The sequence below is a fragment of the Nesoenas mayeri genome (assembly GCF_963082525.1).
Source record: "Nesoenas mayeri genome assembly, chromosome: Z".
NCBI classification, from domain to species: Eukaryota; Metazoa; Chordata; class Aves; order Columbiformes; family Columbidae; genus Nesoenas; species Nesoenas mayeri.
In genome coordinates, this window is record NC_137542.1 from 55,978,304 (window position 1) to 55,996,739 (window position 18,436).

Consider the following 18,436-nt stretch of genomic DNA (forward strand, 5'->3'; position numbering starts at 1 on the left):
GCTGAGCACAAAGCCTTCCACGATGGGAGACTTGTTAAAGTGAGGAGTTGGCACTGAATGACAGACTCATATAAACTGCTGAGATCAAGCAGAACATTTCCATTTAATTGTGATCTCCAAAATTACTTGGGTCAGTACAACTGCTTAAACATATCAACATAAGGCTCAAAATTACAATGAAGCATTTCACATGAAAACACTTTAAGCAGCATAACATGCTTAGTATTTGACAAAACATCCTCCAAATATCTGTACAGAATTATTTTGATAAACAGTGTTTCTGCAATAAGATCTAACCCTTACAACATAAAACACAAACCTCCTTTTTGTCAGTGGTTAACAGCTGTTTTTGGTGATGTGTTTGCCATTAAGACTCTAGGAACAAATTATTTTCTAGGGGTGCAAGACCAGGATATGTTTCTATACAACCTATACTTTTAAATGAAGATTCTTCCTCCATGGCTTTGTACATTTATTTGATGGAGTATCAGATTACACAATCATAAAATTCTATTTACTATTTAAAGTAAAATGATAAATGTCATGAAAAATACCTTTATTACATCAGTGATGCTTTAACTAAAGTGAATATTAAGACTATTAACCAGGGGTTGAAAGTTCTAGGCCCTGATATTGAAAGCACTTCTATATGTCCTCAACTTTACAAGTCAGGAGTCTCCCTGGCAGCAGAGGGACTCTGATGGGCGATGTTATGTGTGTACCTAAGTGTGTGCAGAATATGGGCCCAAGTACTCACAGAGGCGCAGATGTGTTATACAGAGAAACACTCTCAGCACATAAATAAAATCTGGCTTTTTAGTATATACATATACGGAACAGGAATATTCTTAACTGAAACGATGTGTTTTCTTTTTCTCTCTAAATAGCGCGCATATACCCATTTCACTCAGAAAGTGCTTATGTATTCTCAGCTAGATAATCACATCAGCTGTGGATCTAGCCTGGACAACAAATCTAAACCAAGAATGTCCTATCAGCAGGAAATATTGGGTGAAGAGAAGGCTGGCAATTGTTTCTATATACCTTGTATTAATAGAAAACCTTCTCATAGAGAAGAATAGACTTTTAAATATTTTCAATCCTTATATATGTACAACAGTAAAAATTCACATTTTCATGCTTTAGTGAGACACTTTAAAATCCATCCCCAGGCAGCTGTCGGAGTAACTGTGTCCAGTTCCTAGCAGCTGCCTCACATTCAGCTCTAGTACCAGAAGCTTAAACTCTTGATAGCTGAGCAACCATGGGGAGAGAAAACACAGTTCTACCAGATTTGGAAAGGAAAACAAAGAAAGAAAGAAAGAAAAAAGAAAGTGATGGGTCTTTCAATTTCAGGAGGCTCAGTAGCTCTCCTGTGTCCTCAAACAAGACAAGGCAGTTCATGTTTCCAGTCTCTTTAGACCTGCCTTGTACCATTTCTCATGGCAGAGCCCAAGTGCAGTGTCTGTTCCACACAGTCCTCAGTAGTCTAAAAGAAATGTACCCATCACACAGCAAGAGAAAAATAGCCCTTTGGAGCACAGCTGAACCCTTCTCCCCTCAAACAGGCAGAACACCTATCTATTGCACCAGTTTTTCCAATGTACTGGTAAGTATCCCCAGGGTTGATGCCTTTCACGGCTATCTTATATACACTTTTCTGATAAATTCAATGTCTCTGTGGGAAAGGTGACCTGCAGAGGGCTGCCCTTGGCTGTAGAGCTGGCCCCGCCACCAGACCTGATTTCATTCACCAGGAAGACACTCTCAGACTCTTGTCCCTGTGAAGAGTCTGAGGTCTCCGAGCTACGCAGAGTCCTCACTGACGTGGTGTCAGACTGAGCCAAGCTGGCACTGGGGCCTGGGAGCAGAACGCGGCCCCCAACGCTGCTTTCGCTCAGCTCCGGAGGGTAGAGCAGCGTTTGTGAGGTGCTGCTGATCTCCCTCAGCTCACGGGAGATGAAGGAGGGTGACTGACTTGACATGGCAGAGGACGTCCTGCGGCCATCCACACAGTTGAAATTGCCACTCGAGTGCTGCCTCCGAGCCCCTCCGATGCGGCAGAAGAGGCATTTGATCTTCTCAATGGCTTTGCTGAGCACAGTCTTGCGGAGGAGAATGTAGACCCACGGGTCCAAAATAGGGTTCACTGAGGCAATGCGGATGGCTTGCAGGTCAGGGTTTTGCTTCACGTCCCTCACTGATTCTGGCTGGTACAGCTGGTTCACAAAGACACGGACCTACCCAACGAGACATGGGGAAGAGAAAGACACAATTATACAATTACGTCAGGAAATCAAAGTTTACACTTCAAAGCAGAGATCTAGATTGGCAACTGCAAGCTATGACAAGAGAAGAGTCTGCCAGGCATCTCAGATTGGCAGCCATGAGTTTATTTTTTGAAATGCCAAAAAAATCAGAAAGATGTACTGCTGTAAATTGGCCTCCTTTGACACAGGGAGGAAAGGAATGTTTCTCTCCTTCCCCTCATAATTAATCCTTGAACCTCCAGCTTCTGGCTGCTGTTTTTTAAAATTCCTTATTAATGGACAGAACCCAGGAGCACAGATGTATCCTATATCCTGCTTCCTTGGTATACCTTGAGTCTCACGCTACTTGTAATGAGAGACCTGAATGAGGAGACCTGGACAAGTAGTTCCTCTGGCAAAGGTCTAATAACTGTTTGTTTAGAAACAAACTGAAACATAGATTATAATCCAAGTACACTAGACTCTGGAAAAAAGTCCAGAGCTGCTGATTCCCAGGTTTAGAAAAGCATTTTGCTGGCACCTATCTCCTTACTGAGATTGTTCATATACCCTCAGGTGTTTGCTTGTTGCAGCATGCTTTGGAAAAAGAGAAATTGAGAAAAAAAAAAAAGAAAAAATAAAAGGTCCCCCAGCTATGAGACTTTTAATAGCTCAAGATGATGAGGTGATGGCAGCACTAGACTGGACTGCTCTGGTCTCCTACATAAGCCAGCGTTTTGGTTCTACTTACAAAAGCATAAAAATACCGATGAAGTGATCAAGAAACTAAAATGTTGAAGCTGCTGCATTAAGTGACTATTTACGTAGCAATTTTAGCTTATCATGCACAAAATTTAAGACTCATTAGGTTCCAGCCTTCTACAAAGAAAAGTCTCCTTCATTTTCTTCCTTTGAATCCCAGGAAAAAAACAGTAACCCAGTCTCTGTCCTGGTTTATGAGCTACTTTTGTAAATGCTACTGTGAGAAAGGCACAGTCCAGTTCTCTGATATCAATTGTTATCTTTCCAGTGTCACTAAAGAGGAAGACATCGTACCAGTTTGTTACGTTGACCAGTCTCAAGTAGCTGTCCTCCATTTTAGCAAGACCTACACAGTGTTCAATGGTAAGAAAGCCTAGGAAAGACACTGAAAAGAATTGGTAGTGGAAAATGCTATTTTCTTCAGATTCATTAAGTCAAAATAAATCCCTTCATTATCTTCTTCATCTCACACAATAAAAATCTAGTACTGTTTTGGTTTTGTTTCTTTTTTTAAACCTTGGTCTTTTACTCCTGAAATGGATCAAATCTTGCCTGGTTGGGAGAAGGTTACAGACGAGAAGGAAGGCAAGTGTTTGAATAAACCAGAGCCAAACTAGTACAGTCCTTCTAAGTAATTTTTATTAGAAGTTCTGAATGTGAAGTTTACTAGGTGTGGTGAAAATTTTCACAATTCTTTTTTGAGGAATTTTCCTGCAGCAGGGCAACGTGGTGGCATTCAGCTTGTCAGAATTCAGAGGTTCTGTGTGCTCCCAAGCTATCAGTGGAGTATGTTTAAAATAATGCAGAGCCTCTCTTTGTAAGTTCTGTGCATATAGTCTCTTTCAAAGCAACTGTCAAATTGATAATTGCTTGTATTTTGCTTCTCAGTACTTTTCTCTAGGTTTATGAGTAACAAAACCTGCCCATGGAATTCAGAATATAGGAAAATCTTGAATTTATGGAGCAATACAAGTTTTATTCTTAGCAACTTTCCTAATGATTTCTAATACTGCAGGTATCTTTTTGACAACTGATTTATAAACCTTATCTTTTCGTTAAACCAAACATTCAATTCAGGTACTTCAAAGAGTATTCGTGTGCATGTTGAACTTATTTTTATGTGTTTTCCTTTTATTAGGCTACACTTGCTTTAATTTTTTCATTATTTATTTTAGATTAGCCTCCTACCCGGTACCCCCGTTCTGCATGACTCCACGTATCACCGGCTGAGAGGAGACCAGTTCCCTCCGCAGGGCAGAATTTTTAAACGCAGAGAGTTGGGCTGGTGTTAATTGCCGATTCCATAAAGATGCCGTTAATTAAGGCCTCTCTCCATCCGCGGGCTGGGCGGGGGAGGGCTGGAACGGGGCGGTGTTCCGGGCGCGCCGCTAGGTGGCAGGAGCACCCCGCCGGCAGCGCGGGAACGGGCCGAACGGGCAGCCGCGGGTTAACCGGGCAGGTGGGGACAGGTTCCGTGACTCAGTTTGTCGCGTTGTGCAAGTCAAGCTGCCGTTGGCGACAGCGGCGCGGGGCCTGACACGCAGCAGTGGGGATTCTCCAGCCTGGAAGGCTGAGGAGCCGGCAGACGCGATGTCGTCGACCATCGGCTAAAACCTGGGTTTGAAATACCTACTTGACCATTTGTGTGAGACCTTTCCCCCAAAAAAATCCTAAGAGGTCAAATGTATACGTACACAAATGATAAGTACAGACATATGAAAAGGTCAAATTTCCCCAGGGGATTCAACTGGTGCCATTTCTGGATGCTCCTTTTCTTTTTATGTACTGAAATTTCCTTATACAGGGTAGTATACCCTGAGAATGTGTAAATGCTGGTCGATGTATTTGACCAGTTGATCATGGGACAGGTACGTGTGAGAGACTGAGTTCAAAGGACAGCGCTGAGGGAGTGGGGCCCTCCTAGCAGCTCATACAACTGAAGGCAGTCATTACTGGGAAGATTAGAGGTGTGACAGGGAGGGGCATTTCCTGATAAATTCGTCCAGATCACAGAACCAGAAGGCACACTTGGAGGTAGCTGAAGAAGTACACAGTCCACCTTTGGAGACCTGACTTTTTTTTTTGTTTGCTTTTAATTTTTTTTAACTGGAGCTATAGTTCCGCATCAGTGATTTAATAGTGGAATTGTTCTTTTGATAAGCAGCATGTGAGATTGAGGTACCTATTTCACCTTTCTCTGTCTACCTGGCAGACTTTATGGAAAGACAAAAATGTCTTTAAGTGCTGGCTCTGTGGCTGAAAAGGACAATCACTAATTGCACAGCACAACTTGATTTATGTTATCTCTGCATGCTTTATTTCCTTTTGACAGATATGCAGCATATGTAGGTTAAAGATTCATAAAATGGACCTATTTAGTGAAAACTTTAGACTGTAGAAAACTGTTTCTAATTCCCAGAAATGTTCCATGTCTTTTATTAGAAGCCTCCCTGAATGTCAAAAGCATTTATCAATTCAGACCTGTTGCTGAGATGACATCAAAATAAGGTAAAAATCAACCTGTGTTGGAATGTCAGTTTTATAATTTCTTTACATATTGATGAAAAAAGTGTTTACTTACGTATCATCTACAAGAACAGCAAGAGATTTATGCTGTTTTGGATGCAAGTTTTCCGCTGCAGGAGGTAGTATGATAAAGGATATTGCCTTGCACGTTATAAGTAAATGCCGAGTAACTGGAATCTAGTACTAACTTAGCTAATCTGGTGCTTGAATTTGTGCAATTTGAAATCCTAATTAAAGAAAGAAGCAAACTAGAACAATTAAAATCTCAAAAGAGATTTTGTATGTTTGTTTTGTAGCTGTAGAATTCAGGCAATCTATCTTAAAAGTACTGGCAATTTGTTCTCCATTGTGTTAAGAAGTGCATAGCTCCAAGGTATGTTGAGGTTATGCTCAAGTGATATGTACCTGTAGGATCAGTCTTGTGTGCTGTTTGTTGCTCTTCCTTTTCACTAACTACAGATGCAAATGATGATTTCTAATCCTATGAAGTACTATAAAGTGACTTGCATAGTTACAGTCACCTTGGTAATTGTCTTCATAGCTTCTACCTGCCCTCAAAATCTCCCCACATACTGATAGGATAAATTTAAAAACTGTACAGTAGTAAGCAGGAACAAGTTTTACAGCTCTGCCTTTGCCTCTCAAGGGCTTGGTGTCCACTCCATTGCTTAAAAATCATGTCTGCCACCTTGCTATTGCCTGCAGACACTCCCTCATATTTAAAGTTGAAATGGACCAAGCCAAAAGAAAATCTAAACTTTTATACCGTTAAAAGTTAAGTTAGAAACTTCTGATTATTTCATGCAATCAACCAGATATGCATCCCCATTTTATTTTCCACTTCACCATAATTTAATAACAAAATTCAGTGGTCAGAATCAGACAAAGATCACGCACTTAAAAATCTTAGTATCTGACAGACTGCTGGAAGTGAGTTACAGACTATGAGTAGTGTATGCCTGTTTACTCTTGAAGGAGTTGGCGTTTGGTTTGTTTTGTTAAAAGCCTGATAATAATTTCTACTCTACTCTTGACAAAATCTCTCCTAATATTCTCTAGTTCAAATTCTGCCCAATACTATTTTCTAAAAACTCAAAACATTTAAAAAGATGAGATAACCAGTGCAGAGTGCAGACAAGAGTCAGCACATAATGTATTTCCTTATTTCATTTTTAAACTGTTGTCAGATTCTTCTTCCTGTCTTTCACATCACTTTCTGCACATTGAGAACCCATCAGGTTATATAAAAACTTCCCTTCCAGTAATGTTTTTTGTTCAACTTTTCATTCATTCAGTCTTTTGCACAATCCTCCGTAACTTTGTTATACTTGTTGTCACTGTAAATTTTTGCTGATTTTATGAATAAATCATTAAGACACTAAACAACCCTACTCGTAAACTGAGTGCTGGAGCATCTCATTATTAAAAACTGCTGTTCTGTGTGACTCAGCTTGCTGTTCTTTAACCACTTTTAAAAATCAAGGCAAGCCTTTGCTTATTATTTCAGAGCTATTCCGTATTTTAAGACTTGAAAATTTTTTGTTGAGCCCTAATAAAAGTAGCCTCCTGGACTGCCTCTGTCTGTGATTTTATTATGTTGTGAAAGTGTTCATTCTAAAATGTTAGAAGTTTATGCCTCTCAGAAGTTGCTTTGCTTCGACTTAAGTGATGGTTTATTCAGCTGAAATCATCAGTAGGAAGTCAGCTCATCAGAAAATTTCAGTCACAAAGCACCCTCTGAGGTTGCTTTGTGTATCTGAATCATGCTGCCACCACCACCTTACCACTCGCACCTTCTTGATGACTGCCAGGCTGTCCAGTTATAGATGAGCCTCCCTGAAACTCCTCTGACTCATGAAAATGTATGTCTATATTACTGATTTACCACCTCTGCTAGTGGCCCTTGCTAGGGATTTATAGCATAAAAGTGTCACTTCTCTGAGTTTTTATCTGAATTCTTAACCTCAGTCTATATGCAACCAGCAGGCTTAATACAGCAGCATACACTGCAGTACACCATGGCAGAGGGAAGCATATATGGCTATAACTTATTCCCACAGGGAGAGGCAAATGACTTATATAAGCTACTTAACAAGGAAGAACTTTAACCACACTTGGACACTATGATGATGTGTATATATGTGGTTATTGGTTTTTTGTTGTTGTTTTTTTTTTTTTTTTAGAAGAAAGCTTCCTTTTTTCTTAGTCATCCACCTAAGTGAAATGACAGCTTCTTGCGTCATATTAGATATAGAAAAGATGTGCTGCTTTAGCAGGGAAAAACTAACTGAAAACTAACTGATGTGAACGCTCCAAAGGTAACAATACGTCTTGGTAAGTATTGAAATTAAGGTGCGAGAGAGCTACACAACTTTATCACTTGCAACTTGATGTACCTTCTGCTATATACAAGTTTTTCACTAGCTACTCTTTAAATAATAAACCCTTTGCCTCATGCAGGTTCATTAATTTTAACTGTCAACAATCCAGTTCCATTTTGGGTAACCCCTCCCTCTTGATTCTTTCTTTTCTTGTGTGTGTGTGTTTCAATATTCTAGCTCCAAATAGATAGGCACAATTTCATTTTGCATTTTATGTTCAGACTTCTCAGCCTTCCTCTAGCTGCTCCTTCACAGGGTAAGGTTGGGCTTTTTTTCTGAAACTGCTGAAGTCTATCAGCTATACCCTGTATCATATTACAACACTGTATGTAATCCCCAGAACCCATTCTCTGCATTAAGAGTATGTCTTTTGAAAACACAATATTGTTCCTTTGTGAAACAGCTGTTCTAACATTCGATTAATCAAATTTGGGACTGTGAACCCATGGTACTATCAGGGTTCTGGCCACTCCACAAACTGATGCCTCCCGCTCAGCAAATTGTCTTAGTCATGCTGGTCCTGGAGCTGGGCTGCAGGCAGGTTGCTCGTGGTTCCCCACTTAACACGTGTGCAGCTCCCGGGGACACCCCATGACAGCCCCTCTTGACTTCCTTGGGATGCCAAGCAATGAACGCAGGGCACCGCGCTCATTCATGTCACGGTGCAACGCAAAGTGACAACGCGAAGAACCTGGGACAGCCTTGAGTGACAGCTGGATGCCTGGTGCTGCAGCACAGCTACACTTCACCGGCTCCTGTTCATGTCAGTAATGTGGCAAAACTGGCCCGACCCCTGTGATTACAGCTCCTCCAAAGCAGGGGGATGGACTTGCTGACCTCTCAAGTCCTGTTCACATGTACTTCCCTAAACTTCCTTACCATGGTCTACACTATTTGTCTCACGTCCCCAGCTGGCCAGCTGCATTTCACACACATTGTAGCCCCTTTAAGGCAAAAGGATCGCCCTACCAACAATAACACTCCTGAAAACAATCCTTCTAAAAACACTTTCTGTATGACAACCACTGCTTGGCTCTCTACACTGTGTTTTGGAAGGTGGCGAATAAGGCAAGCCAGCTATTTGTTTAATGTCTCCAAGCCAGAGGAGGAGAGAGGTTTGCCAAGCTTTATTATGGTGGGTGGCAAGTAAGAATTGAGCCTCCAGCTCGTATTGTACTTTTTGCCTTCCTTGGAGATAAGGTGGAGGAAGAGAAATAACTGGATCTCACATATTCAATTTAATGATACTAATTGTATCAGCCATTTTAGAAAATTAGCAAATGGTTAGTGGTAATGTTGTCTGACATTTCAGTATGATCTCTAGGTTTATGTGGGCCAGATTCCTCCAACTCTCATTTAACTGAGCATTACACAGACAGGTGGTTCCACAGAGTTTACTCCTCCCACAGCAGGGAGCTGCTGGAGGGATATCTGTGTGGGATCCACTCCAGAGGTAGTGGGTGCATCCCTTGGGAGGGGAAGCTCAGCTCAGGTTTTGGGCACAAAGCACTCTGCATGTTACTGGTGCCAAGTGAACAGAGCTCTCTCCTGCTTCCGCACATGCAGGACTGCTGTGCCCTTCAGCAACAGCGTGCACATTTTTTAAACACAATAAACATTCAGAAATGCAGGCCAGACCCAAACCTCACTCATCACAAATTAATTTTGGAAGTGAACTTTAAAGCGCCTTTAGCTCTCAGTAAGATTTTTGCTGTGTGGATTCCAATTGAGCAGTGGAAAAATAATTGAGAATTTTTGGCGCTGTATTTTAACAAATCAAAGGAGCCCAGGACTTGGGATAAGTGTGTTTCTTTACTTGTAAATATAAATCAACACAACTTTCTCTCTCCATGCATGTATGCTAAGAGCCTTTAAGTTGTTATAACCGTTTGCAGCACCAGATAAACAGGAGTCTGTCCTACAGGCACAGTCTAGCAGGAGAAAAGACCAACGGTGCGAGCGGTGGAAAAGAGGAAAGGTTTCAAAAATTTACTCACCACCAGGGGAATGGAGCAGATGACCACCACCAGAGAAGTGGCAATGAGCAGAATAACCATCTGGATCTCTGCTCCAGCCATCCGACGGAAGCTCCGGCGTCTGCGAAAGTCAGATAAACGGCTGGAGGTGGTGTCTGTCCCCAAGGATGTGCGTCGCATGAACTGGCGGTGCATGCGAATGAGGGCCACACACACCAGGATGTTGCAGATGACAGTGACCATGATTAGGAAGGAGCTGAAGCCGGCGTACATGTAGGAATATGCCGCATGAGTGGCCTTCTTCGTTCGCCAGTCTATGAAACACCAAGTGTAAGGGTATTGCAAGGTAGATTTGCCAAGCCCCATGCTGGGGAGGGCACAGAACAGGACATTAGAAGCATAGATGGCAAAGAGCGTGAGCCCCGCCAGCTTCTTGTCTACGTAATGATTGTAGAAATAGGCATGGTTGATGGCCAGGTACCTCTCTATAGACATGGCACAGATAATGCTGAGGCCAGAGAGTCCGAAGAAGAGGAGGATGAAGGAGCTGTACTCACACAGTGCATCTCCTCCCGGCCAGCGGTTCTGCAGGTAAGTGGCAATAGTGACTGGACTCACCAGGCAGGTCCCCAAGAGATCAGTTACCGCCAGCCCGCAGACCAGCGTGTAGAAAGTGGTCTCCTTCTGCTCCTTCCTGGACTTGCAGAGCACCACGATGGCTATGAGGTTGCCCACGACGCCAAAGATGAACATGACGGTGGGGATGGTGGGGGGCTTCCCGCCCTCCGCCCCGCTGGCAGTCCCGTTGGCAGAGCTGTTCGCAGGTGGCATGATGGTGGGGTTGAAGGACATGATGCCCACGCTTCTGCTGGTGAGTCGAGCGAAAGTAAGAGTGGGTCCGAAAAGAAAAGGCAGAGTAGAGGAGGGGAGCAGATAGTTTAGCGTGAAAATAAAAATTAAAATGAGGGAGGAAAAAAAAATAATAGTGCGGTTTAGTTGAAAATAGAAAAAAAAAACTTCTAAAAAGGAGGTGAAGCGGGGTGCCGTCCGGCAGCGACCGCCCGCAGCCGGGGCCGCCGAGGCCGCCTCTTCCTGCTGCTGCTCTCCCCGCGCAGACCGCAGCGATCCGCCGCCCAGCCCGGAGGGGGATCGGGGCGGCCCGAGCGCGGAGCCGAGCGGAGCCGCCTTCACCGCCTCTCGCCCCGACGCCGGGGAGAGCTCAGCACGGCGCTGGGGCGGCCCTGGGCGGGAAGGAGGCGGCACCAGGTGCCCCCGGGATCGGCGCGGGAAAGTGCCGGAGCGCGGTGGCCGCCGCTCATCGCCTCCCGCCGGCCGGCGCGGCGGTGCGGTGCGGTGCGGGTCGCGGGGCCGTCTAACTCCCCGTGGCGCTCCCGCCGAGTTTCGTCGCAGAGGGCGGAGGCGGCCGGGGCAGCTCCCGCCGCTGCTCCCCGCCCTCTCGCCCCATTGGCCGCGGCGCAGAGGGCAGGTTGCGCGGGGCCGGGCGCGGGCACCTCCGCCCCGGGCCGCCCGAAGGGCGAGGCGGCGGCAGCGGAAGGAAGGGGGTGACGGAACGGAGAGCACCTCCCGCGCAGCGGGCACCTGCTTGGCCGTCTGCTGCTCCGCGGGACGGAGGCACCGTGTGCCTCACTCGGCCCGTCCCTGCGCGTTAGTGGGTGGGAGCGGGGGCTCCTCGCACCTTCCATGGACGGGCGTTGCGGGGGAGCCGTGTTCACCGAGGCGCCGGCCTGGCGCAGGTCCTGGGCCTGGGGGGGTCCCGGGCCCCGCCGGCCGCGGCCGCGGGCAGAGGATGAGCTGATGCCCCCGCGGCCCCCCGGGGAGAGGGGGAGCCGGTGCCCCGGAGCCTCCCACCGGCTGCCGAGTCACCCGCGGCAGCGCCCATTTGTTACAGGGATAAGCGGAGTCGCAGCGAGGTGACAGCCCGGAGCACGACGGCTGCAGCGGCCACTCTCGCATCAGTCGAGCAGGGCCGGCGGCTGGCGCTGCCGGGAGCGGATCTCCTGATGCGCTGTTTGTATCTGGCCTCTCGTCAGTGAGGCTACTGAACTCAGGAAGGGTGTGTGTTCCTTCGAGGGATGTGTTTGTGTGTTTGTTTCAACAACTTGTTTTGCCTTGACGGTGAAACTGCCACGTATGAATTGGAAATAGGGTTACACTTGCTAGCAAAGCCTCAGGATTAGTTCAGTCCTTAGCCAGGCTGATGAAGGGACAGCAGCCACATTTATGGGATGCCTGCATGTCGGCTTGCACCCAGGCAGTGATGGTGGTGGAGTCTCTAGTCCAGATACATCCACAAAAACCTGCCACCACAACAGGTACATACATGGGTGTTATCTGCGGGAGGGGAAAGTAGTAGTGATCTATGCTAACGCTGTTGGGTCGGCAGTGAATCTTCATACTGGATCTGATACCCAGGTCTAGCTGGTTTAGCGCTCTTTCTAATACAGTAGGTGACATCGGTTGCTATGAGGGACACAAAACCTGTGCCCTAAGGATGACATTTATATCCTTACAAGAATCTCTTCTCTGACATTAAAGCAAAATATATTACAAAAGTCTGATCTTTTCCAGTTTTACTGCCCTCCACCCTCTCCTGTTTTAAGCCTGTGGAAGTGATGTCTGTGGATTTGCGTGCATTCAGTAAAGTCACAATAATGTGACATACTGACAGCAAAAGTACTGACAGAACAACATACACGAGAAAGAACAAATGTGCACTGTGGGAAAAGATTTCAGTTTTCAATGCTATATGAACAGACATGAAAAAAAGCACAATATTTTATTTGATCAGCTTTTTAGTGTTGTTGTCTAATTGCTTTGAAAACTAAATTCAGTTTTAGAAAAAATAGTTGGTTTTGAAATAATGCATACATAGATAAATGATAGTAGTGTGGCAGTCCGGTCTGCTCAGAGAAAATAGAACTTTTAAAATGTTTTGCTAGTTTTGACAGCTCTCTATCTTTTACAAAATTTGAGAATCATTCTGTTGCAAGCACAGGGCTACATGTGGGAGTAGAGATTGCTTAGTTAGATTTGCCTAACAGTCAGAAGCAAATTATAAGCACTTCAAATACTTTGAAAAGAAAGCACAGCACAAAGGTTGTTTTTTCTTATCTTCTAAACAGCCTTCTGTTCCAGGAAAGCTGACCCAGGTGGAGAGAAAGCTCTGGATTCAGGTGGTGTAATTGCACCAGATTTCTCAACAGTCGTTTCCTACACTGAAACTTTGGTGCTCTGACATTAGAGGCCATAATATGGGATTAAGTTAACACAGGTGCAGCAGTCATTTCTAGTATAAGAAAATAATTACCTTGCTTCCCTGGAGTGGTTCAAATTTTCTTAATAACTAAGGGCAGAGGAAATTATTTATGTTTCTGTGTTTCCGTGTGTTTTTTTTCCTCTTATTTTCTTACCCACAGATCCAGTCTTGGGAGCTCTTTTGACCGTCTCATAACAGACTGCATGTCCTCAGAAGCCTCAATGTATAGTAGAGGGTGCTCATGTCCTTCTGTGGGTACATATACACGTGTGTACATGAAGGACTGAACAGTATTTTTCATTCTATGAGGTCTGTGTTATAATGGATGCATCTAAGGAAATAATTAAAAATAAAGGGAAGCCAGGAAAATCAGTGAAAAAACAACAAAAGCATAGTTTTGAGTGCAAGGGTATTAAGATCAGTTTTGTGAAATAGTTCTTTAATTAGAGAATATGATAGAAATCAGTCACAGACTTGTGGATGTGAGCTTATTGTATCTACCCATGGTGTAAAACTTTCAGAGTTATTAGAAAAGAATCAGTAAATTTTAGGAGTTTCCCTTTGATCTGATGGTCTGATAACTAGAGCTCCTAGTCAAGATGAAAAGTATAATCACACAAAAGCCTTAGTCTTCAGAGCAATGAAGACACTTAAAGTGGAACTGAAAAACTGAAGAAATTCCACTTGCAACATGAGTAGGCAGGCTGTCATAGCAGCAATGTCACACGTTGTAGCACTGAGTAACCAGTGGAAAACTTCTGTTTTGTGAAAACTACTTAGGTGATAAGTCAAAAATATAATGTAGAAAAATAGAAATCTTTGGAGTTACAATCATCCATGGAAAAAAATCTAATTAATATGAAAAATACTAGAGAAGAAAACATGCACACTGGAAGTTATTAGGATAAACTTTTACTTGCTACAGAGTAAACTTTTTCTGATTTTAATGTTGTCACAATTTCTAAAAGATTAATAGTGAAATACACGAATCTACTACTATAGCTTGATTAAACGAGCTTCTATAACCAACTATGGTCATATTTCTAGCTTGATGAAATATTTGAATTACAATACTTGATGTTGTTTTTTCTTCTTCCAAGGCTCATATTTATTCAGCGTGTCTCAGCTGCCACGTGATGTTGCTTATAAAGCTCCTTTAGCCAGCTGATGTGTCCAAAACCTTACCTGTGTTGCTCAGAGGCAGCTGGAATATGGACAAATGAACTATGCAAAGCTCTCTAAGCTATATGTAACTGTGATTTTAGCACCCAAATGCCCATGTAGGCACATGAATTGGTGGCTATTTTCTGGAGGTGCTCCGCTGGCCTCCACTTATGAAGTAGCTGTGTGTTCAGCTGGCAGTAAAAGTGGCTATGCAGCCAATTTTGTAAACTTTGGACTGAGCTCTTAATGTGTTGCAGGTCTGAAAAACATCTTGCATGATGAAGTCTGATTAAATATCTGAAATTCAGTAACATTCTTGACTTACTTGACATGGGTCAACCTTTCTCTGGTAGAAAGTTTAGCTGTGGGAAAACTTTCTTGTTGCCTTTTTGCTTAATTTTTTGTTTAGCTGTCATGCTTTTGATAAATAAAGTTTTTCAGGAAAACAAACAAACATTAGACTAAACTCTGTCTGTATGCCAAAATAAAATCATTATTAATAGACAATGGAAAGAGACTGGATCAAATATTACATTATAATCTTTAATTAATCAGTAGAAAAGTAAAAATATGCAAGGAGTTAGCTGAAAAAATGTGTGAAAGGAAGTAGGCAATTCTGTAATATAATTTGAATAGAAGTAACATTGTAAGTAGATAAGTTTATATTTTTAAGCCTATAATATTTTCCTGCCGACATATTTTCATATAAAATCATCACAGACAGTAACAGTATTAAATTTATTTTAAGAGTTCTGGTTATTACTAGTATGACTAGCAATATTACTAGCACTTCTGGCACATTTCCGTTGTACCTGATAAGACATCTTTATGAACAGGGGATTTTGCTGAGCAGGGGAATTCTCTGGGGAGTGAGAGCAGCCCTGTCCCATCCTGTCCCTGTGCTTCTCACTGTGTGACTGTCTGGGACAGAGCTGCAAATGCCCCTGCCAGGGGACCTGACGCTGTGCTGGCGTGCAAGGCACCTCTGCTCCCCCGTAGGACACTGTCGTGCCAAGAAACACAGATCTGTAATTCACTCCACAGTCATGTGTTCCATGTTAGTCAACCACGCTACTGCAGTTTGAGGGTTTTTTCCTGTTTAAACGATGCTGTTAATCTTTACTGTACACTGACTTTTTCCTCTGTGATACCATTTGTCACAGCAGCAGTAGGTAGTTTTATTTTAGCGGTTAGGAAGCCTGCATTAATGGTTAAAATGCTGTTAAGTTTGTATGTTTGTTTTTTCCAGCCCGTTTCTTTGCAGCACTATAGATTAAGATAGCGTCTTCCTCAACTGTTGCTTATACTGTTTTTTCAGTTTTGCTGGTTGATGTTGTGTTTTTGTTTGTTTGGTTGGTTGTTGTTGTTTTTTTTTCAGTTTGGCAGTTCTTTCTTACCTTTCAGAGGCCAACAGCTTAAAAGGGAAGTTCATAAAAGAGCACTAAGAATTATCTGTCAACATATTTTCATATTTTGGAGTGCTTAAAATAATTTTAGCTATTTCAGGTCTTACCTGATGAGGTACAAGTAACAAGTTACAGTAGCTAAGTCAGACCTTATGCAGAAAAAAAAAAAAAAAGGTTATTAATTAAATGCTTCTTGGGCACAAACTGTGGCACCTTCACTTAAGTAGGCTAATATCTTTTTAAAACACTTGCTAGATTGGTTTTACAGGGAGCATCAGAATAAACTTTGTAAATATTAGGAAATGTTTGCATTGTTTTGTCTTTCTGCAGTTGGCTGCGTGTGGTGGTTCATTTTGTTGTGACAAGGTGCTGTACCGACAGCTGTGGCGGAAGCTGAAACACCCCAGCACTGCACAGGAAATCGTCATGCTGAGGCTCTATGCTACCTCTGCAGCATGAAGGCTGGCTTGGGTGTGTGATTTGAGGCTAGGTGTGAGTTACGATCAGCTGAAAGTTTAATAGAACTTTCTTCTTGTACTATCCTGCCCATGTGGAGTTGGGTTTGGAAGTGCTTCCAGCTGTCAGGATGGATTAACAATTAGTAGTGCAATGCAACAGCTCTTCCATTGCCTGATGGAAGAATTCTAATAAATGCTTGGACTGAGCAATTTGGGAAAGATTTTTCCTTTTTATAAATACTTGCCATTGCAATTATTTGGAAAGTTTTTGTGTGCTATATAGCTACTGTATGTAATCAAATCTTGCATGGAGTGAATTAGATCACATTAAGCTTTGAATTCTGGAAGATCCAGAACCAAGAAAAATAATACAAACCAACAAGCGGCTGGATACTATCTGTAAATCAGAAACTTGGTTCTTAGAAAAAGCTACTTATGCTCATTGGAAGAAGGCTAATTTTGTGGGAATGATTCGTGTAGTAGGTCAGTTATCTTCGAGAGGACACTGGTTGCAAAATCATTTGAATAAACCCAGCTTTAGTAAGCCTGCAGCAAATGATAAGCTATATTCGCAGCTGAGTGCTTTTAAAAAGCTTTGCAAGAAGTCTTTAAGGAAATGTTTTCTTTTCTGTAAATCCTCTGTTATTCCAGCAGAGGGTAGTTTATCCTCTAGGAAGCTAGGTGTGTTGAAGGCATGATCAGGAAAGGTAACATAATGATTCCCATTTAGTTTTATTTGAGATAGGGCAATAAAAATTAACTTCAACAGACTGACCTCATCAGATTAACAAATGCTGAAAAACATACTGTTAGGCTACGATATGTTCTTAGGCTAGAACTGGAAAAAACAGCCACTTTCAACAGTAGTCCTGCTACCAAGTGCTTCATTTGTTCTTTAAGAATTACTGCAGTTTACTTATTCTGGGAACAGTTGCATTATCACCCTGATGCTTAAGAGCTACTTAACTTTCATTTATTAGCTAGTAAAGCAGGTACAACATGAAACATTTTTTATGCCACATGCATAGAATTGCTCTATCTGGAGAGCATCCAGCTTGTTTATAGTTGCTTAAAAACTCGTTTGAGATCTGGACTGATACAATTGTGCCTGATTTTTGCTCTTTAGGGCAGGGACATCTTAGCTGTGGTAGTGAGATACCTACCACTTAAAGCCTGGTACAAAGTTGGAAGTGGTTCTGCTGGGTATAGTATCTATCACCCTTATTTCTTCCACTCTACACACTGCTACAGCAGCTTATGTTAAGGAGAACATATGTTTGTGGATTGTTGTGATAGTACCCACCTGCATCTGCTCTCTGCTACACTGATAGTATGTGCTGACTAGGGGGGTACTCTTTGTGCGTTGTCCTCTAATAATTTATTTTAAACTGGTTGTCAGGAAGCAGTCCTGCTGCTGAGCTTCTGTGTCTTGTCAGTCCTGAAGTGCAACAGAAGCTCTTCTGATGTAAGAGCATGAGGGAGTGCAGAGACCACTGGATCCTGGAAGGGATGACAGAAGAGATTTGTGGATCCGCAGCCATTCCGACGCCACAGTTCCATGAAGTCCTCAGAATTAGTTTCCATTCAAAGCAACGTTTCATCTCCTCATGGATGTTAGCCATTTTACCTGATTTCTGGAATGATCATAGAAAGAAAAGGCAAGGTGTGGTCTGAGAGTCCTATGAAGAAAACTAGGCATGGGTCTATACTTCAGGCTGCTTTGAGCCTCTGTGGATCTTGAGCTGGCATGTGAAATTTTGAACACAGCCCTTAATAAACCACCTAACTGAATAGTAAATAATGCAATAGCAACTAATATTTATCATTTTTTTCATCTTAATCAGAAGCCTAATGTGATCAGTACTATGCTGCATATTTTAATTTTGAACACCTGTATCATTTGTGCTGAAAAAAACGAAAGCAGCAGTACTCCATTAAGAAACCTGTGAATATGATTACTGTCAATTATGTCCACAGAAAGGCTTCCATGGCTAGTTTTATCTTGGCATTACTGTCACTCAGAGTTTTCCCTGTGATATATGCATCTTTTTTTTTTTTTTCATTATATGTCTGAGTCATATAGAAAATCTTTAGAAAGATAGGCCTGTAAGTCAAATCTAGCCTCATCCCTCTGTGTTACAGCCTTTTCGCCCCCTCTCCTGGTTTTGAATTTGCTTTCAGGAATGATACATTATTGTTTTCTATTTATTGGAAAAAAACCTAGACTATGTCAAGGA

At 42.8% G+C, this 18,436-nt stretch overlaps 1 protein-coding gene across 1 annotated transcript; it reads right to left on the bottom strand.

Moving 5' to 3' along the window:
- Window positions 1-1,646: 1,646 nt before the first annotated feature.
- Window positions 1,647-11,467, bottom strand: PTGER4 (prostaglandin E receptor 4; the record flags this gene model as incomplete). Its single annotated transcript, XM_080363012.1, has 2 exons — window positions 9,916-11,467; window positions 1,647-2,240 (listed from the first exon to the last, which is right to left on the bottom strand). The coding sequence occupies exons 1-2, from the start codon at window positions 10,744-10,746 to the stop codon at window positions 1,647-1,649; spliced, it is 1,425 nt and encodes a 474-aa protein (XP_080219138.1). The 5' UTR covers window positions 10,747-11,467.
- Window positions 11,468-18,436: the final 6,969 nt, after the last annotated feature.